The 22,319-nt window shown below is 38.6% G+C and overlaps 2 protein-coding genes across 2 annotated transcripts; both read left to right on the top strand.

Moving 5' to 3' along the window:
- Nucleotides 1-6,871: 6,871 nt before the first annotated feature.
- Nucleotides 6,872-8,117, top strand: LOC149098833 (uncharacterized). Its single transcript, XM_089277056.1, has 2 exons — nt 6,872-7,759; nt 7,868-8,117. The coding sequence occupies exons 1-2, from the start codon at nt 7,692-7,694 to the stop codon at nt 8,115-8,117; spliced, it is 318 nt and encodes a 105-aa protein (XP_089133182.1). The 5' UTR covers nt 6,872-7,691.
- Nucleotides 8,118-9,303: 1,186 nt separating this feature from the next.
- Nucleotides 9,304-14,475, top strand: LOC149098832 (uncharacterized). The gene is made up of 4 exons (XM_089277059.1): nt 9,304-10,549; nt 10,703-10,933; nt 11,096-11,890; nt 13,175-14,475. Exons 1-4 carry the CDS (start codon nt 9,391-9,393, stop codon nt 14,212-14,214), a joined length of 3,225 nt encoding a protein of 1,074 aa, XP_089133185.1. The 5' UTR covers nt 9,304-9,390; the 3' UTR covers nt 14,215-14,475.
- The last annotated feature ends 7,844 nt before the right edge of the window (nt 14,476-22,319 follow it).

Here is a 22,319-nt window from a genome sequence, read left to right as displayed (position 1 = left end):
TTTCGTCTTCCCCATTTTGCCAGACCAGCTCCAAGAAAAAAATCTCTCCGCCTTGAGCGCATTGCGAAACGCAAGGGTGTTTTGGAGATTCGCGCGTAAATTTTTCCAAACGCTGCTCAGTGATCTGAGAACCCAGTTGAAGGGGTTTGTGGGTGGAGTTGGTTTGCGAAGTAAGAGATTTTTCTTATCGCTGTTTCCTCGAATAAATTTTTTCGCTTGAAGCAGACACTTTAAAGAGTTACAACTCAAAGGGAATTTCTTCGATTGCCCTCAAATTTGGACAGTAGCTAGATTAACATATAATAAACATTCACGTGTCTGCGAATTGTTTATTTCGAAATATTTTTTTCTCCGAGAGCGATTTTTGTACGATCACTTCACATTTTTTAAAATCCTATTTAGAAAATGTTCTGTAACTTTGTACTGCAATTGAATATGACAAAGCGCAGACAAGCTTTTTTAGCGCTTTTTGTCCTTAAACCGGGGAAAAAACTAAATTGGCGAAAAACAAAATTCGCTTTGACTTGTAGCTTCGAAAAGGTGATTAGGGCGCTCGCATTTAGTGGTCCTGAAAAAATCGGTAATTCATTTCATTTCAAAATTCTTAGCATAGTTTGATAGCCAGCTCTATAAGCTTTAATTTGATATATGGTTTTAGGTATCTACCGCTTAAACCGGACGCGCTACATCGCTTGGACGCGAGACACCCCTGAAGGTATACGGTAACCTTAAACTTCAGAAGGATTGGTAATTTTTAGTTTTGGATAATGGTGACGTCACCTGAAAACCGGCAATAGGAGCCAAAGCCTGCTTTGAACTCCTTACATGTGGCTGCAAACAAGGATGTGCTGGCAGATGCAAATATTCCAAAGCTAATCTCCTTCTATTAAGATCGTTAACCTGGTCTTAATAGAATATGTTCAAAACTCCATGTTATCTGTCAGTTTTCAAAGTTGTTTTTGATAATTGAAAACACCAAGACGGCCACCCCCCGAATACTTGATTTGATTTCAGTCAAGCTTGCCGTAAATCTATTTTCATCGTACGACTTTCAGTTTTCAAAATAAATATATCAACACAGGATGTATGTGCTCTTCTTTACTCTAATCAGTAATGACATTGTTGGTCCACATTTAGTTTGTGCAAGAAATATCGGCACGTGATTGTCACTGACTACATCATAGGTACAGGTACTATCTTTTTGTGAAATGAAAAGAGTACCCAAATAATTATTTCTGTTTATTAGCAAATTGTTACCGATTATAAACATCTGACTGTTTTTCCAAAAACATGCCCGCAGATATGAACCCCTTCGTTCATGTAACCTCTGATTTTGTCGTTGTTCTTGTTGTTGTTGGCTTTCCTAATGGCTGCACCTTGTAAGGCTTAGCTAGCATGAAATGTAGAGAACTTATTTCTGCACGTTTCACTCATTCATTTATTTCTTTTTAATCATTTATCGCTACCCCCTCCCCCCTGCTTTATTCAATTGGCGTTAAGTTTAGCCCAGGCTACACTCGTCTGAATTTCAGTTCGCGCCGTGACTCGGAGAAGGCGCTGATCTATTAACGTTCTACTACTGCTGTCTAAAGGAAGTCTGCCCGAGGACATCATTAAGTCCAATGAAGGCGCAAGTCTAACGCTTTGCTAGCAAGCGTCGTCCATTATCGTACATGAAAGGGCCCTGAAATGTACTGAAGCGGGAAGTCATTTAGTCCCGCAATATTGGGCCGTTAGCACTGTTGCGATAATAATGTGCTCGCTTTAGACAGCAAAGAACTTTAGCTGCATCAATTAGGGCTTAGAAGTGCAATGGACTAGACATTTCTAGCTGCTGTTGGCGTTATCTGGGTTGAACTTTGACGCAGCTTAAGACTTTCCCACTGGATGAAATTCAAGTACATCCGGGACATTAATATTTCCAAGCAAAACATGGCCACAAACCGAGTGAATAAAATCTCGTCAAAGGCCGATCGTGGGTACAATTTCCTTGGTTCATCAATTTCAGGCGTTTTCCGCCTAGGTAACTATCAGAACTGTCTTTGATGCAGAAGTGCGGAAGAGATTTACTTCTGTGACTTCCGGTCGATAATTGAAGTTCCGACAACACAGGGAGTGTTCGTTTACTCATAATTATGGCCTAGTTTGTTTCACGTTCAATCGATTCTCGACGTAGGAAGCTCTTTTTCAGTCCATTTAGGACGATGCAGGCCTTTAGAAAGCTGTAGATCAACTCTCCAACGAGGTTTGATATGTGTACTTTTGTGTTGATTTAGACGCGAATTTCATGTTGGAAGCTCTCTTAATTGCACAATTCATGATTCAATGAAAAGACGGTGAATTTAGTCTTCCTGGCCTCAAAAGGCATACAGGAGAGATATCTCTTTTTATTTAAGCTACGATACGCCTTGTGGAAAGCTATCTTTAGAACATAATTGTATCAAGATTATCAGTGACAAGTCAAATTCTGTGGCTATGTTTTTGCGAATACAGACAGACATATTTTAAAACATTAAATGTACATGCTCCGTTTTCACGCTAGCAAAGAGTGACACAAATGAATTACTGTCATGCCCCCACCCCCCAGATGATCAGATCATGTGGCGCCATGCCTAAATTTGCTTGCAGTATCGTAACGAGTTTGTGTGCCAAATAGGGTTAAAGATGTGCTTTCTTCCAGTCGGTAACGATTTTTTCCCTCAACCACCTCACTATAAAGCGTGAAGTTTAATAATACTTCGAGAAAGAATTGAAAATCGTTATTTGGAGTAAATTTCAGTTAAAATTCTACTAAAACGATTAGATTCTTCGCTCTTAATTTCTTTTAGGAGATAGTTGATGAGCCTGAAGATCTCACCATGCAACTATCACCCCATAGAAATCGACAGCGAATAATCTAATCCTTAAATAGTTTACAGTTAATACTTTGGGATTTGCAAACCCTATTTTAGACCCTCTTTAGAAAGCCAGAGATACGCTCCGCCGGGGTTTTGATATGTGTAGGTTATATGTAGGTTATTGTATTAATCTAGACTTACAATTGAATGTTGAAAACACTGCTAGTTAAAGTGGTACTATGATCAAATTTTTCCCCGTTGATTCTTTAAGTGTATCACATAGAATTCCATGAAAGAATAAAAATGCCGTTTACCATTTGTAAATATTTGCATTAGTTCCGGAGATATTTAAGTTTGAAAAATGTGTAATAAGATATGCAAATGGATGACTGATGACGTCATACACTCAAACCAATATTATATCAGACAGACAGACAGACAGACAAATTATTTCAACACGGTATCTCTTCGATTAAAAAGAATTAGTTTGCAAGAAAGCCGTGCCAAGAAATTACTACAAACAATACAATTACAAATTTTCATGATATATCACGTATATAAATGGAGCTATCTCGGTCAATTTGCAGCACAGACCATTGGTACTTGGTAGGCTATTGGTTCTACAAGAAACACACCTATGGCCTACGGCTGTAAAACAATTATGTTTCCATGGCAACTCGCTCTTTTCCAGTCCCCACCCACTTGATTTCGATATCTTAGTAATTTTCAGCTCAAAGAACATTAATCGAGGCCGAGAACTCGAGTTAACATATTTATAGATCGTTTTCACGTGACGTCATCAAATTCCAAAATCCAAAACTAAAGAGCCACGCAAATTTTTATCCTCTAAGGCATAAGGGGATCTAAACTTAAATCTGTTTACAACTTTTAAGCTCAATAGTGTGCTTGGTTTAGAAACCAGTGCCGTTTGAAGTTCAGAGTTATGTCGGTGCGTGACATACCACTCCGATCGCGTTTGTGGAGAAATATACACTTATTGAATTAATTTTAACCTTTTTAGGAGTTAAAGTGTTAGGAAAAGTGCTTATGTAAATGTTTGTTGGTTCAGTTCAGATAATCAGTCACCTAGATAGCCAAAGTAAGTTCCAGATGTTTGCACTATTTTCCGGCCGCCATGTTGGTGGAGCAAAGAGCTCCACCAACATGGCGGCTCCATACTGGGCTCTGTAAATTTGCGCAAAACATTTCGACGAATATCTGAAGTTTGGGAAAACGCAGAGACCCAAAAATTGGAGAAGTTTCTCCTTTACCTGTCTCCTATAATATCAAAATTTCTTGACTTTATCCACTGAATAGTTTTCGATTTATTTTTTCGTTGTGTGACAGTGAAAACCATCTATATGCTTGCCGGATCATGCATATGAGGCACCACAAACAAAATCAAAATGGAACACCAAAGGGGCCAGAAAAGTCTTTAATATTGGAGAGGTCTGGAAACCAGTACGTTGCCATGGTAACAAAACTGTTAACCTGGTATTGTGGAGCATATTTAGTAGAGTCTTACTGCAAAGAATCAAACATTTCTGATACAAATTGACTGAGATATCTTTCTTTATCATATTTGATCAAAATTTGGTTGATTGTATGACGTCATCACTTAGCTAATTTGCATATTTTAAAAACTTGAATATCTCTGGAACGAAAAGAGATACTTGAAAATAGAAAACAGCATTATCTTCTTATACAGACTACTTGTTTATGTTTTAAAATGGCTTAAATTTTCGTCCTAGCACCCCTTTAAATATGCCCAACACATGATTCAATGTAAAGACCCTGAAATAATTCATTGTTTCTGGCCTCAAAAAGACATTAGCATTGTCGGAAGCTAGCTCTAGGACGCGAATGTATCAAGATTACCAGGGAGTTGTCAATTCTGTTTTTGCGAATACAGACAGATATATTCTTACATATCGTAGAATTCCGAATGTAACGCCCCCCCCCCCCTGAAAATAACGCCTCTCGAAAGTAACGTTATTTCTTTACCTTCCTATTGAATTCCGAAAGTAATGGGTCACCTGAAAGTAACAGGCCACCCGAAAATAGCGGCCCTTTGAAGAAGTCACTAAAAGATAAACTTTTTGTTCTCAAGCGCCATGCGGATGGAACAGTCTGACTGCAGGACTGAACAACTTGAAGAGCTATTTGGAATTTTACTTCGAACTAAACTGAATGTTTCTTGAATCTATGGTTTATGAGCTGTATTCTTCTAACAAGAGAGCCTTATGTCTTCTAACAAGAGAGCCTTATGTCTTCTAACAAGAGAGCCAATTGATAATACTGCAGTGTATCGAGGTGTAATGAGTTACGCTGCGACATAATGCCACGTCAACCATTATACTTGCGCCCATAAGCACGAGCGATTAGGGCCTTTTTTGGTTTATACAGTCTGTTTCGTTTATGTGGGTGATTAGGAATATACAAAATACGAAACTCTTAATTCCATGTGTTACGTGTGCGCTTTGTCTGAAACGAATGTTACCGTACAAACGTTTTTTAACCTTCCGAAAGTAACGGCTATCCCAGGTAGCGGCCCCTTTTGCCTGCTAATTCCGACAGTAACAGGGGCCGTTACCTTCAGAATTCTAGGGTAATCTTAAAATGTAGCCAATCTCAATCTCACTATTCCTTCAAAAAGGGTTTTACATATATGAAAAAGCGTATCCATTTTAACACTGTAAGGAAGAACGGGACATAAGCAGATGTAGAAGCTGAAGTGATACTTGTTGTAACATCAATATTTACATGATCCTGAAAACATTGGTCAGTTGACCATTTGCCATTACCACCGCTCATCCTTGGGTACTTGATGGCGCTGATCGGGCATAATACCACGGCTTTAATCACTCACCATACCTGCATGCCCTCTGAACTACACCCAACAACCTGTTGTTACTTTTTGCTGATGTTTTTGTTAAACCTTATTTCAGTAGCGCTGCGCTCTCGTAGATTAACCCAAGCGGATTTTAAAATAAAAGGGTTCCGATGGCGTAGTTGAAACAAATTTGTCATCATGGCACACGTCGAAAAACATCTCTCCATTTCATTCCTAAATCGGGAATTTCACCGATTTCCTAAGATATTTTTCGACATTTAAAATCTTTGCCCGAATCAGCTCTCAAGTCAAGTTAGCACCTGTTTTTGAAAGCTGAATATTTTGTCTTTAAGATAAAGTATCGGAGCATTTTTAAATACCAGTTATACCGAATGCTTCAGACCCACAGTTCTAACGTATATCCAAGGTGTGCGAAGTATTTATTTATTTATTTATTTATTTATTTTACATTTTTTTTGTGTGTGTATTTATTTGCATGCTTCGTATTTTGCCTTTATGTAGATACATGATGCGGACAAATTTAACACTTTTAAGCCTTCACTCTACTTACGACGTCAATAACCTGTCTACTATTTTGTAAGTATTAAACAAGGATTTTCCTGCTCAACATCAGTGTTGATATAGTAGTCTAAATTTTAGATCGAGTCCTCGACTGTGTAGAACATCATTAATTATGCGGAGTTACGAACGACACTGTTTACTTCAAGATAGAGAGAACAACTCAAAATACAGTCGCAAGCGTAAACAAGTTGTCAAGAATTTCTAGTTTAATATCGTGAGATTTTTTTTTATTTTAGTAGCAATACCTTACCGATGAGTTTCTTTCAGGGTGTACTTTTTGACTTAGACGGGTTTTTAATTGATTGTCATAAAGCCAGAACCAACGTTCTCGCTCTGGCCAATCACAGAGAATACGGGTAACTGGCGTTAAAAGGCGGCGCTGGAAAGCAAATACGAACAAGTCACGATTGGTTCTGATTTGGTTTAGAAAGTGGCACGAGCCTTTTAAACTTGCAAGCACTAGCTGCAGAAATTAAACAAACAAACAAACAAACAAAAATGAAACAACGCAAACGAGAACTTTTTTAGAGAGAACCACAAAAGTGAATACGCTTTTTTTCTATAACAATATTTTTTTTCCGGACGAGACTACGTATTCTTGTTATTTTTTCTATTTTCTTTCCGATTTTAGGCTCAAATATTCTTGTGCATATTCTTAGATCATAGCCTATGATATTTCTGTTTCGAATGCATTTGGTGTCTGGATGGTGAATTTTGGAGCCATCCTGCAGGCACTAAAGCCTGATGTGACGCACATAACTTCTTGCAGAAATGTTCTTAACATCGACCATACGGCGGCTAGTACACTGTTTTTGTTGCTTTTTGGCTAGTTTTACCGTTTAGGGAAGTGAAGAATTTTATACGGTTTAATTAATAAAACAATTCCGAAAACAGTATTAAGAAAATACGCGCGCTAATTGGTTAAAAATCGTGTTTCTATAACTCGATGGAAACACAGAACTAGCACAAGCTGTCGACGTAATGATGGCGCGGGCAAAGAGAATTCACATTTTGATAATCAAAGTTAACAAGTTGTTTCCCTTTTTTTTCGCCGCGGTGTTTTCTAAAAGGAATAGAAAACATGTTCTCTGTGTTTCTATCGAATTATAGAAACACTCGTGAAAGTTTGGGAGAACTCAAAAAAGCTGTTGAAGCACTCGCCTGCGGCTCGTGTTCCCACAGCATTTCTCGTTCCCCCAAATTTCCACTCGTGTTTCTATACCTCGATAGAAACACGGCACATGTTTTCTATTTCTTGAGTATTTACAAATTGTCATCACACAAAATTATACTCTTTTCAAAATATTAGCCTGGGGTGTATTCTCAAAATTTTCTAAAAATTTCGCAAATTTCAGCCTCGATATTCTTATAAAACATATTCTTATGAAAAAAAAAAGAAGAAGAAAGAGTGTAATGATTTCTTTGTCTTTCGTAGAAACATGGCCGAAGGAAACATTGACGAACTGATATTTATGAACGCAGGCAAAGCACGTTTCAGAATTCGCATGTATGTAAAGTTTCATGGAGACCTTTGATTTAATTGCATTAACTAGTGCTTATTACAGGACTTCTCAGTCGTACCCTTGCATTAATGTGTTTTTGTATTTGATTTTAGTGGGCTAGGGAAAGATGACAATGACTATATCGATATCACACGTTTTTGGTTTGGTGATACCTTATTCGAGGCTTTTGCTGGAGCTGGATTTGCCAGAAGGAAAGACCAAAATAAATACAAGCTACTTCCATGTCCTAAGGGAACGTTTGTCAATTCATCTGCCACCGACCATAGTCAACTTGTGTGCTTGGAATTTCCTGCAGGTAGTTATAATATCTTAACAACTCGTCAGAGCTATTGCATTAAATAACGGTTGCACAGGCATTTATTACATTATATATATTTTTTTTTTTGTTTTTTTTGTTTTTTTGTTTTAGTCTCTTTTTTATTTACGATTGCGGTTATGACATCAACAATACAATGTAATACGATAGTAGCTATGAGAAAACACACTTCTATACTTGAGAGCTTATGTGTGGTTGTCGCAAGTTGCACTGTGCGAATGACATGGAAACTAACAGAAATGAGATAGCTTTAATGCTTCAGACTTAGCTTCTTATATTGTTTCACCTGATTCTTACTCTCAGAAATTCTTATCAAAGCTTGAATAAGATTTTCCAAGTAAATAAAGAGAAAGGGCTACTTACAAAAACTGTCTGGATCATTAATGCTGCTTCCAGTTAACAAAAAAGAATCCTCTGTGCAGTGCTAGTCTCAGTCTTAAGTAAATTATTTACCAAATATCTTAGTGAAAGTGCTGAAGCGTAACACGAAACAGTGTACAGTGTTTTATATTAGTTCATGTTCTCACTGGCATTTTCACATGTTATAGTTCCGAGTGAGACCTATACTGTACAAATGCGTCTTTAGTCTTTATATTCAGTGGTATACTTCCTGTTTAACTCGAGGCTGGACTATCGGAGGTAAGGAATAAATAGCAGTATCAGCAAAGGGTGTTGTCATGCCATATATGACCTAACTTGTTCAGTCAATGTCTTCTTACCACAGGTGGCTTCTACTCTGACACTGAAGCCTTTGTTAACGAAAGTTGCCGTCAGTGTCCCAATGGCACTTTCGTCTCCACTGATAAAGCACCTGGAAAGATGATGGGAGATTGTAATCCTTGTCCGGAAGGTAGTAAATTTCTTGAAATCTGTTATCTGTAAAGCCTTTTTTTTTTTTTTTTCTCCTGAAAGCTCCATTATCGGGAGCATTCAGGTCCTGTGTGACCGTGCATGACTATGGCTTCTAAATGCAACCACCAAAAGACAAAAAAAAAATGTATATTTATCCATTGATTTAAGTTTGAAACTAAACTATAAATAGCCTGAGTATGTAAGTTTGTTTGTTTCATTTTTTTTTTTTTTCTCGTTTTGTTTCTTTAAACAGGAACAAATAGCCTAACTTTCGCTGGGTATCGCGCTTGTAAATGTTTAAAAGGTTATCACCGTACTCATCGGTTTGAAGGTTGCAAGCTTTGTGAAGATGGATTACACTGTGACAACGAATCTGTTACTCTAAAGACCGGTTATTGGTGGAAATGGAGGAATGAAACTTACAAACTCCTTTATAAAGATTTTGCGATGAGCCTCGTTAATGTAACTTACACTCCTGGAAAAAGCATCAATTTCTCAATAACTAATCATTCCCTCAATGAGTTCCCACACCCCGTGCCAAAGTCATACAAATGTCCGAGAGAAGAGTCCTGTAAGGGAGGTCAAAATTCATTATGTGCCACAGGCTACCAAGGTTCATTATGCGCGGTATGCAGTCCTGGTTACTATAAACAGTTGCAAACATGCCGGTTGTGTCCAACCAAAAAATGGATGATTGTCCAGCTGTCAATCATAGCCGCAGTAGCTGCGATAGTCCTTGCTGTTATAATTTGGACAAGCAAAAGAAAAAGCAAGAAAAAAGAAGGACGTTCTTCAGTGGATATCATTCTCTGCAGGCTAAAAATTGTTATTGGCTTCTACCAAGTCACAAATGGAGTTCTGGAAACATTTTCATATATAAAATGGCCAGGCGCTCTTGAGGTTATTGGAAGATACTCCGAGATATTGCAGATGAATGTTTTCCAGGTGGCACCGATTCATTGTCTCTTGCCAAATGCAAGAATGAACGCTTTTGCAGACTTGTTTGCCATACTCGCTATGAATGCTGCTGCCATCTTGATGTCTGTCCTTGCTTTTGGACTAAGAAAGTTATTTCTACTGCGAAGCGCTTTGAACAGACAACAGAAAGAAAAAAAGGTTGCCCAGACTAAAGAGGTGATTTACCGAAACTCGTTTTTCTTCCTTTTCCTGACGTATCTCAATACGTGCTCGAAGACAGCACAAGTAGTTCCACTCGCCTGTCGCAAACTTTGCATCGACGAAGAAGACGAAACATGTGACGAATACCTCAGAGCAGACTACAGCATAAACTGCAACAGTCAAGAGTACAATCGTTCGGTCATCGTTGCATACTGCGCCGTATTTTACATCATCTTACTTCCCACTGCCTCGTTGATAGCTCTTTGGAGACAACGTAAGGTGCTTCGTGGAAACGTACTCGACGCCGAGAGTGAAGCTTTGGAGCCTCAAGAGCAAGCCATAGGAAATGCTATCAACACCGAAAATGAAGATTTGGAGCCTCAAAAGCAAAACATGGGAAATGTTATCCACGCCGAAAATGAAGATCTGGAGCATCAAGAGCAAAACGCAAGGAATGCTATCCACACCGAGAATGAAGATTTGGAACGTCAAGAACAAAACGCGGGAAATTTAATCCATGCCAAGAATGAAGATTTGGAGCCCCAAGAGCAAAACACGGGAAATGTTATCCACGCCGAAAAGGAAGATTTGGAGCATCAAGAGCAAAACGCAAGGAATCCTATCCACACCGAGAATGAAGATTTGGAATATCAAGAACAAAACGCGGGAAATTTAATCCATGCCAAGAATGAAGATTTGGAGCCCCAAGAGCAAAACAAGGGAAATGCTATCCACGCCGAAAAGGAAGATTTGGAACATCAAGAACAAAACGCGGGAAATTTAATCCATGCCGATGCCGAGAATAAAAACTTGGAGCCTCAAGAGCAAAACACGGGAAATGTTATCCACGCCGAAAATGAAGATCTGGAGCATCAAGAGCAAAACGCAGGGAATGCTATCCACACCGAGAATGAAGATTTGGAATATCAAGAACAAAACGCGGGAAATTTAATCCATGCCAAGAATGAAGATTTGGAGCCCCAAGAGCAAAACATGGGAAATGTTATCCACGCCGAAAAGGAAGATTTGGAACATCAAGAACAAAACGCGGGAAATTTAATCCATGCCGATGCCGAGAATGAAATCTTGGAGCCTCAAGAGCAAAACACGGGAAATGTTATCCACGCCGAAAATGAAGATTTGGAACATCAAGAACAAAACGCGGGAAATTTAATCAATACCGATGCCGAGAATAAAGATTTGGAGCCTCAAGAGCAAAACACGGAAAATGTTATCCAGGCCGAAAACGAAGATTTGAAACATCAAGAACAAAACTCGGGAAATTTAATCCATGCCGAGAATGAAGATTTGGAGCCTCAAGAGCAAGCCACGGGAAATGTAATCCACGCCGAGAATGAAGCTTTGATGCCTCAAGAGCAAGCGAAGGGTAATATAGTCCACTCGGAGAATGAAGCTTTGGAACATCAAGAGCAAGCCACGGGAATTGTAATGGGATTACGATTCCTCTTCGAAAACTATCATTCCCGTGCATGGTACTGGGAGTACATTGAAATGATTCGCAAGCTTGTTTTGACGGCTGCTCTTATCTTTTTGGGTGGAGAGAGCAGGGCCTATGTTGGATTAGCCTTCGTCACCTCAGGACTTTATGTGGTGTTGTTTTCCCTCATCAGCCCTATGGCAGATCCATTCGAGAACAGGTTAATGCTGTCATCTCTGTCTGTCATATTCCTTAATTTGGGCATAGGAGCTGTAAGTAGAATTCCTGAAGAGGGTATGTCATCATCCTCCATTGACCCATACGTGGACGGCATCACGTTCAACATACTGGTGGTTGGAGCTAATACGCTAGTGATCACCCTTCTCGTTGGTAATTATTGATTCGTATATTATCTGCCAGTATAGAATGAATCATTTATTTACAATCAGCTTGTCAGCTTGCCCCTAAGTGAGTTTTGTTAACCCGTGGAACAACCTCTAAAACTTATTGCTAAATAGAAAACCACGGACTAATTAAGTAGTCTAATAGAGTTTTATTGTGAAGTAGCTTGAACTGACAAACAAAAAGAAAAAATATATATTCACAAAATGGTAGAAAACTGACGAAGCTAGTACTCTGACCAAAATTTCAAAAGGCCAGACGATGGCATTTTGCCAAACTAGAATTCTGTCGACGTGAATGAAAAATATCTAAAAAAAGAGTCTGTAGCATTTCGAAATCATGTGAGCTACTTTTAAAGTTCAAGTAACTGAACAATTATAGTTTTGGATTACCAAAAGGAAATAGCATTGCCTAGCCTAAAATCATCTTTAACCCTATTAAGACCGGCTCTTAGTCCAAACATTTCTCCTTTGTTGTCAATAACATAGAAAAGTGACGTCATATTACGTGGCAATAGACTGTTTTCGATAAATCAAAATTCAGCTTGGCAGTGAGGCTTAGAAGACACAAACAAAGGAAATTGAATGACATGTTTATTCATTTCTTTTGTTTGTGTCCTCTAGGCCTCACTATCAAGCTGAATTTAAATATATCGAATTGGCCTATTAGGGAAGGTTTTCGAAGGAGCCGCCATCTTGGATCAACTGATTTTTCTGGATTTTTCTAAAACGTCAGTTTTTAGTTTTGGAATTCAAAATAAGTAATAAAGTAATTCTATAAAGTTCATTTAAAAATTGACCATAATTCCGTGAAAGCTAACTTCAAATAAAGATTACAAAATTTCAAATTTGTAAAAACATGCCTGTAAAAATGTGGTTAAATTTATTTACATAAATAATGAAACAGCTATCACGGGCCCTTTCTGCCCCCGCCCCCAAACCCCTTCTCTTATATATCTGAATAGGGATAAACAATGGGTTATGCAAATCCAAAGGCGTTTGAGTGAGAGTTAAATAAACTGTCGCTTAGTGTTTCATTTTTTCTTTTTTGTGTTATCATAATTATTGTTTTTTTTTCTCGGTCTCCTGTATTTGCAAAGGTAAAATCTACAGCAATGTCAAAACCGAAAAAGAAAATCATTGAAATATCTCCACAGCAAGGGTTGACTGGCATTTTATAATTAACTTTTACTTTCGTATGGCCAAAAGGACTACTTGCGATTTTCTTCCATGGGAAAAAAAAATACTGATTTCTTTCTTATCTTTTTCACAGTTCAGTATGCTGTATACCTCCATCGTTACATAAAACAATGGCGCAAGAATCGCCAATGGTCTTTTTCTTGTTGTCTTGCTTTGATCCTGCCACTTACCGAACTGCAGAGCGAAATAAGCGGATTGACTGGAACGAACATCCTGAAGCAACAGCTGCAAACTAGTGGAATCGAAATACCTTCGGTTACGTTTGAACTCGAGGAACAAGAAACTAAGCCAACTCCAAATGCAGGGAAGCGTGGTAAAGTGGCTCGTAATCTCAGAGATGAAAATGAGGATAACGCGATTAGTCAGGAGAGCTTGACCCTACGTGTTGATACTCGTAAGCGCAAACGGGTTACCTTTGACCTCAAAGACCAAGACATTAACCCAACTCCAAGAGCAAGGAAGCGTGACAGAGTGGCTGAAAACCCCAGGAAGAAAAATAAGGAAAACGTCATTGGTCAGGAGAGCTTGACCGTACCTGTTGATGCTCGTAAGCGCAAACGGGTTACCTTTGACCTCAAAGACCAAGACATTAACCCAACTCCAAGAGCAAGGAAGCGCGATAGAGTGGCTGAAAATCCCAGGAAGAAAAATAAGGAAAACGTCATTGATCAGGAGAGCTTGACTGTACTTGTTGATGTTCATGAGCCCAGCCAGGTTCACCCCTTTGATCTCGAAGAAAAAGCAACCAACGCAACTCCAAAGGCAAGGAAGAGTGATAGAGTGGCTGAAAATCCCAGAAAGAAAGCGGACGAAAACGTGATTGGTCAGGGAAGCTTCACTGTACGTGTTGATGTTCATGAGCCAAGACGGGTTACCTTTGATCGCAAAGAACAAGCAGCTAACCCAACTTCAAATGCAGGGAAGCCCGATGAAGTGGTTGTTACTCTCAGCGAGGAAAATGAAGAATACTTGACATGCCAGGAGAGCTTGACCGTTGATGTCTATGAGGGAGGACGGATTACTCATAGCCTCACAGAACAAGAAGCTAACCCATCTCCAGAGGAAGGGCAGCCTGGCGCGGAGCCCAGGGATGTCGAGGACACTTGGCTGTAACTGGAAGAACGATGGCTTGGTCATATCTCAGTGGACAAACATGAACAAACTCATAAACTGGACTTCGATTTCTGTGTGATCGTAATTAAAACTAAATAACTGTATTCTTGTGTTTCTATGTTTTGCACCTACTACGGTACTTACAAGATAGGAATATAAAAACAGAAGCTTTAAAAGTAACGGCAATTAGTGTCGTAACTTTCAAGAAACTTGTATCATTGAGAATAAAGGCAATATACAGTCAGGAGCAACTTGTAGACTGCTCAGTTTAATACCTCTGCCGTGAAACTTTATAGAGGCATATTCAGCTTTTCGATAATTTGCGTTATTTGCTCATAATATCCATTCAAGTTTAAGTTTTGGTAGTGAAATATATTTAGCTCTAGAAAGATAGCGTGGTAACAGTTTGAGTCCGTTTTTCAATGAATATTTGCCTGCCGGCTATTTGCATTTAGCCTTTGTCTTTGCTTCGAAACAATTTTTAATTTCCGCCGTAATTATTATCAATATTTAAATTTGTGTTTACTTGTCATAATTTTCAAACATTGCATTTTCAAAAGCCAACAGCAGCTTTATTTGCCAGAGTTTAATTACAAGATATTTCCTCTGTTATTACATTTTGCCAGTTTCTAATTAAGCCTGTGGATTATTTTGCTAATAAGTTTCATGACCGAAGTTCGTTCAGTTCAATAGGACTTTGTTTAACCACCTGTTATCTACTAACTCGTCTTACTGAAAGTTCGAACGCTTGGAGCTATGTATACTTTGGCTGTTTCGTCCAGTTTCAGTAATGAATGTTGGGTTAGTTGTTTTAAGCGAGAATTCGTTTTTTTTAATTTAGAGTAATTTAGTTCGAACTTTCCCGTGCAAGTAACGAGCACTTGTAACAATAAATTCTTGAGCTAAAACTAGCATTTTTTAAAGGTTGCGCTATTCTCAAAGGACTTCGTATTCGCTGTAATTTTTTTTCTCGTCGTTATCTTAGTGCACTTGTTATATGTTTTAAACAATAGACGCTGGTAAAAGTCATAAATAAGCGATCGCAGTCGCAAAGCTTTTTCGATAACATTTTGATTAAATTCAAAGTACTATCCAGAGAAAATAAACACTGCTGTTGGAACCAAAGCTGAGTTGTTGTTGTTGTTGCTTGTCAAGTTCGTGGTTAGATCCCAGTACCCAAGAGTGTAACGGCTCTTCCTTGCAAGCGAGTGTACCGTTTGTATTTTATTTTCTCCGCAGAGACGTCTTAGTTATCTCGTTCTTGAAGCATTCAGAGTTCGCCGGTTCCGGTTTGTTTTAAAAGGAAAAAAATCCCGTTACAATATTCTCCTATGTTAAATACCACTCACTGTATATAAACAGTGATTTTGCAGCTCCTTGGCTGAAGCACAGTTTGCACCCAATGCTAGTTCATTGTCGTATGTATCACCGCTAAATGTAATAGCAACGCTAAATGTAATACCAACCGTAAATGTAATAAAAATTAACCCTAAATGTAATAACTTACCCCACCGTAAATGTAATAAAATTTAACGCTAAATGTAATAAGTTGACCAACCGTAAATGTAATACAAGTTAACCTTTAATGTAATAACACGTTACTAAGGATGGCAAAGGCGTAAGTGGCATCAATATCATCAATGATATGATATCACTTCAAGAGATTATCAGATTACCCAATCACGGTTAATCACCTTTACTAACTAAACCGTTAGGCAGATTACCCCCGGGGGTTACTCCCATACAATACCTTTACGGGTATGAATACGTTTTTCTAATATGTTTATTTAATTTACAAATAAGTTGTGATTATATATGAATGAGTATCGTTGCTATTAAAGTTGTCATTATATCAACTGTACCATCAGTATATTTTTATCTGTTTTATCATACTACCGTCTCATCAAAATCTTTTGAACACAACCAGAAGGACTTCTAATAATAGCCCACTTTCAAAAAAAGTGTAAACCTGGAGTGAGTATGGGTGAGGGATCAATTATGGGATCGTTTGGCGACGCTCGCACATTTGTTTTCCACCTCGTGCTCCTCCGAACTGAGCGTACGCCTTCTCTCGCCCAGGCTTCCACTATTTTCGAAAGTGGGCTATGTAATTGCGCGATCCGCTGCAAAGAATTTCGGAAATGATGTTTGCAAATGCTCCACCATCAGAAGGGCTATTTTCTTGAGAAATCTTCAGAAGTTACCAGTTAAGCTTTGACCGGACTATGCAGAACCTTAGCAATGTTCACAAAAAATCACCGAGACTTCAAGTGATGCCCGGTAACTGTAAGGGAACTTTTAACACTATGTTATTACATTTGAGGTTAATTTGTATTATATTTACGGTTGGTCAGCTTATTACATTTAGCGTTAAATTGTATTACATTTACGGTGGGGTAAGTTATTGCATTTAGGGTTGATTTTTATTACATTTGCGGTTAGTATTACATTTAGAGTTAATTATTATTACATTTACGGTTGGCATTACGTTTAGCGTTGTTATTACATTTAGCGGTGATACAGTCGTAAGCGATTGAGTGGCTTCAGATGTCGATGTGTTTGTCAGTTGGTCACAATGTGACGACATACTTAAGGACCGTAACAGAAAAGTGCGTTTACACTGCCAAAAGGTGGTTCAATTTCTTTCTATCTATCAAAATAACTTTTCCTCATTCACTTATGTTACATGAACAGAACCTTATTTCAGACTTTTTAGACGTTTTATTATAAACTTTGATTTCTTCTTATCAGTATTATGCATTTATTATATGGCCGTGTCTCACAAGGACTGGGGGCTACCAAATTCACGAATTTGATTGGCTGAAATCGATATTGACCGCAGTATAGACGTTCCCATCTAGACCGACATCTAGACCTGTTACATTTTGCGGTGCAAAAGTTGCAAACTAAAATACAAAAATATTTGACTATTTTATTTTTTTAAATGGAAGTGCCGAAAAGCCTGATGAGAATAAACAAAGGTAAAAAATCAAGCAAACTTTGGTAGATTTTAGTTCAGCTCATCGCCTTTCGCAAGCAAAATACCAGTTAAATTAAACGAATTACGTTTTTCTTATTAACCGAGCTTAGTCGGTCTGATCTGTATTGGAGAATCTTGACCTCGGTCGTTTGTACAGACTTCACTGTGTTCCAGGTCTGTATTCTCGACCTTGGTCGAGATTCTCCTATACAGACCTCCTACTCGGTTAATAAATGAAGAGCTAAATTTCAACTAAAGAAAAATAGCTACAAATTTTAAGCACTTCATGAGTCGAACGCGGGGCGTCGTAAGCGGAGGTGAGCTCCCCAACCAGTAGTAAGGGGCATTATCCTAGGGCGCACTTCATATTCAAGATGTCGGCCTTGTCGTCCTGAGACGAATTCAAGATGGCGGCTTTGTCACCCTAAGATCAGTTGAATAGTCAAGATGGTGGCTTAGTCGCGTCATAGTCAAGATGGAAGAGGGCGGACGCATGTTAGGATGGGGGACAGGAAAACAAAACGTAACGTCATAAAGTGACATAGGGATGTGTAAGGAGATGGATTAAAAAACAAGCCGGAAAAGAACAGGCAAACCAGGTTTGGTTTAAAATCATGTAATGCGACAGGCTTGTTGCGCCATAAGACAGAACCGGTTGGATTTGGTTACAGAATAAGTTTTGTATGTAGAGCAATAATAGATCTACAATAAAATTATATTTATCCGTGCCTCCTGTTTAGTCTACATGGTTGGATGCTCTTAATTTTATACAAAGTTACCCCAGACAAAATCAGTCTTTTCTGCACACCGTTTACTGTAACTCAATTAATTGATGTCATTGCAAGGGTCATTCCGAGAGTTTCTTCAGGTGTTGTTGATATCTTTGAGCCGCTCAACTCAGAGAGAGCTCATAAGTTGGTAGCACGCCCGGAGGGGGGTACTCCCAAAAAATTTGGGTAGGGGTGTGCGCCCATATGAGCAAAATCTGCGATTTTCACTACCCTATTTAGGACCTGGCCAAAAACTCGATACCCTATTAATGACCTTTGTAGCTGGCACAGTTGCCCTAAACATAACTTATGAAGGGCTTTTGTTGACGGTCTTATTCATAATGATGAAAATGTAGCTTCTTCTAAGAAACATACCCATGCGAGACTAGGGTGCTAAAACCATACCAGTAGTATGGGTGCAATCTATACTACTCATACACTATTTAAGACCAAAACGGCCAAAATCCATATATTATTTATGACCAAAGCGGTTGAAAAACAAATACCCTTTGGGGCCGCACATACCTATATAGCCCATGTAAGGGAGTACCCCTCCAGGGGAGAACGGTTGCGATAAATCTAACGAGTTATGTACATACAGAAACAAACAATATCAAGGGTGCTTTATTTATTCGCTTTATTTTATTGTCAACCACAGCACATTTGGTAGAAATGCTTCACACTTAAAAAAAATCCCGCTCTCTAATAAGCTCGCTGTTACGTGCTAAATATCAGTGATTTAGCTCTCTTTTTTTACCATTTTGCCATGGAGTGTCCTCTTTTGTCGTCCGTCTCCTCGTTTGAGAATTCTTCTAGCCTGTTCCAAGCTCTCGTTAGCTGGGAACGAGCGAAAAAAGGAGGGCAAGCGAGCGAAAAAATGAGGGAGGACTAATAGTGCTTGGGCAGAATGAGAAAAAAAAGGAAATTCTACTCGTCACGCTATCAGATCGCGTGACGAATTAACCTCGGAATTTAATGGATTGGGCACAAGTTTGCATCTATACTCGTCATTTGAAACTATACCTGGGAAAGTATGAAGTTTTACGTTTATTCCGAGGGTCCTCCGGACTTCTTCACCATGGTTTTTAAATGACACAGAAACAAAAAAAGAAACGTTGAAGGTGATACTTGAGAAATGTATGCCTGCCTTTAACGCGAAATACGCTCCTTTTGCCGAACTGTCCTTCGACAACTTTACTCTTGGACAAGCGAAAAAACACATTGTACCTTGACAACATATTAAACAAAACATCATTTCGGTCGTAAAAGATTGCATTGATGTTTTCGTAGAGTGATTGTAGTCAGAATGTACACTTAAGGGCAAACACTGGAAAACGTCTATATACTGAAAAATCAGAAGCGTTGATTTCCATAATCTGATTCAGTTCACATTGTCTCCTATTCCTCACTTACAGTTTAGTCACAGTTACAAAAGAGGACACTGTTGGCTTCTTTAGAACACTACTCTCATTAAAGCAAGTATAGCTGGTTTTCACATGACGTCACCAAAATTCGAACTACAAAACTATTGATCTTCCTGAGATTTTACTTAAATGATATATAAGAGCAGCTGAAAACTAATATTCATACAAATTTTCGCTCCGAATAGGTTCTTGGTTTTGTGATACACTACGCTTGAATTTCTAAGCTTTTGTGTGACACGGAATTTACATGACGGCCTAGAGAGCTGTCATGATGGTTAAAAAAAGTGACTTATTTCGGGGAACTTGGCTATCTGAACAGTTCATGTCTTAGAAAAAGTCTTATTTTAATGTTTTAGAGTTCCTCGGGGGATAAATTCACGCTTTTGTAGCAAAACTCAGTGACAGATGTTTCTGTTGGTTTCCGGCCGCCATGTTGGTGCCCATACGGATGGGCACCAACATGGCGTCTCCATACAAATCTCTATAAATTTGGGTAAAAAATTTCTCCGCATATCTCGCATAAGAAAAATTGCTGTGACCAGAATTTTGGCGAAAGTCTTTGCATATTTACCTTCTTTCATTTCTCAGATTCTGGACTTTATCTATTGACCGGTTTTGATTTTTATTTTGATCTATTTTGAATTGCGTGACACTGAAAACCAGCAATTGTTTTTTTTTGTTTTTTTTTGTGTTTTTTTTATCGAAAGGGACTAGCCTCAGAATTGTTCTTGACCTCTGCTTGGTGAAAACTAGTCTGAGTGCGGCACCGGTTCGTGACAACTGAGCATGTTCGGTGTTCGTGTTCTGTAATAGTTTGACATCCCGTCTGTGTTCACTGTTTACTGTGCGGGAATTTCAGACATTTCATTCATTGGCACGTTGTATCGAAAACTATCGACAATGAGCAAAAACTGCAGTTCGGAAATCGCGATTAGGTGAAAAGAAAAAGGAAGGCAAGGAAAAAGATTAATTTAAAATAGTCAAATCAGAATTGATCTTAGAGGCTTATTGTCTCATATCTAAATAGGCGTGGGAACTTCACTCGGGCGTAAACATTACAATGTAAATGACAAACAGTATTTTTAGTAAACGCGATACGAAGCTAAGTTAAGAACATCGATTATAGACATGGAGAACATTTATCGTGTTCATGCAAGTGGTACTAATAATCGCTATACTGAGTGATTTTATAAAAGGCCATGAAAAGAACGGGGATTTGTTGAGTTATTTGCGGTCAGAACGTGGTAAATGAAAAACGTTGTTTGATTTCCGTTAACACAGTTTGTTTGTGATATCTATGCAGAGAGAGTTTCAAAAGTCCAAACGCCCCTGAAAACTTCACAGCGATACAATGCGTTAGAGGTTCGTCCGCGCAATAAAGGGTATAATCTCTTTTGTCTTCATGACAATAGCGTGCTCCTTCAGGAAGCTTTTCAAGTCCAGGGCAAACATAAATAAATCGGACGTGGCGTGAGAATCCTGATCAAATCACACGGCGGTAAAAGTTGGAACTGTCAATGAACTGCTGAAAAACAACATTAGTTATAGAAGGGAGGCTTCTTGAAACTTAGTTGGTAAGTAGGCTAAGGACATTATCGTTTATTGAAAGTTTGATCGTTATTACGTAATCTGGATCAAACGTGAAGGAAAATTGCCAGTCACTTACCTTTATCTGTTTGTTAGCTTGCAGTAGCGCAAATGACAGATTTAACTTACAAATTAACGTGGAAAAACATTTGCAAATAGTTAGGTAACAACTGCTAATACGAAGTCTACCTTTGACGGTATCGGAGTATACCTGTCACCTATGAATTACACATTTGACTAATATATACATGCTTTTTGTGTCATCTAAGAACATTAATACTCAAAAATTAATCAGCTTCGGTTAAGACGAGAAGTATACGCACATTGTAAATACTGACCGTCATCGCGGAAAGCTTATCGAATTTGCTAATGAAAACTCTTTTTCCTACCTAACCGACCTTAAGCTCACTAAGAGGACTAAGAGCGTTGATTTTTTTAGGACGTATTTGTGGTTTTTGTTGCTAAGTATCTGTGTGTTTTTCATTGTGATGGGCAACTAATATAGATGTCACAATTGGTGTGTAAATTGTGATTGCGGCATATACTGCATATATTGCGGTCGAGAAATGTCCTATTGACCTTTAGTTGCCTGTATACGGCAATGTGTTTAAGCGTTTAAAAACAAACCCTAACGAAAGAAACATTTTTTAGATTGAGTATTATTCTGATGTCGAGTATTTTATTGCTATGGCTACAAACGCATCACAGCAGAATTATATGTCGGCATTTTTTTTAATAACCAGGGTTGTCCTTTTCTCGTTTCGAGAATTTTGCCAGACATTCAGTGTGCCAAGGATAACAGTGTTAACTTCGTCAGTTTACGCCAAACTGCGACTTTTTTCACTGTCTGTGGCATTTAAAGATTGCTCCGTTTTGTTCAATGTAGTTTTTCGACATCAAACGTCGTAGATTGGTGAAAAATTGTAGACTACTGACTACGAGTAGTCCCTCTTTCACTTAGTCCGTCGTGCGTGACGCGAAAGAAAACCGCGAGAAAAAAATGGCCACGCGAGATCCTTGTGAACGTTTTTACCCAATGTCCTTCTATAATTAATTATTACGTGACTCAGGTCACGTAATCAGGTGATGATATGTTTGACGCAAGAGCTAAATTGGCGACTAAAAACTGGATTGCGACGTAGTCAGTTACGAATAGAAGTGGCCTGCTGAACTATGTGGTAGCATGAATTGTCTTCAAGGTTATTATAAAGGAAAACTTTTCATGGTTAGAAAAGCTTAGAAGTGGGATCGAGCAGAGCAATACTTTCAAGGTCTTTCTTGTTGACAAGTTTTGTACGTGCGCTCTGATTGGTCAATCGAATCCTCTATCATTGATCATGGATA

The sequence above is a fragment of the Orbicella faveolata genome, unplaced genomic scaffold (assembly GCF_042242905.1).
Source record: "Orbicella faveolata isolate gen_17 unplaced genomic scaffold, um_ofav_v1 contig_46, whole genome shotgun sequence".
NCBI classification, from domain to species: domain Eukaryota; kingdom Metazoa; phylum Cnidaria; class Anthozoa; order Scleractinia; family Merulinidae; genus Orbicella; species Orbicella faveolata.
This window is presented reverse-complemented; position numbering and strand designations above follow the sequence as displayed.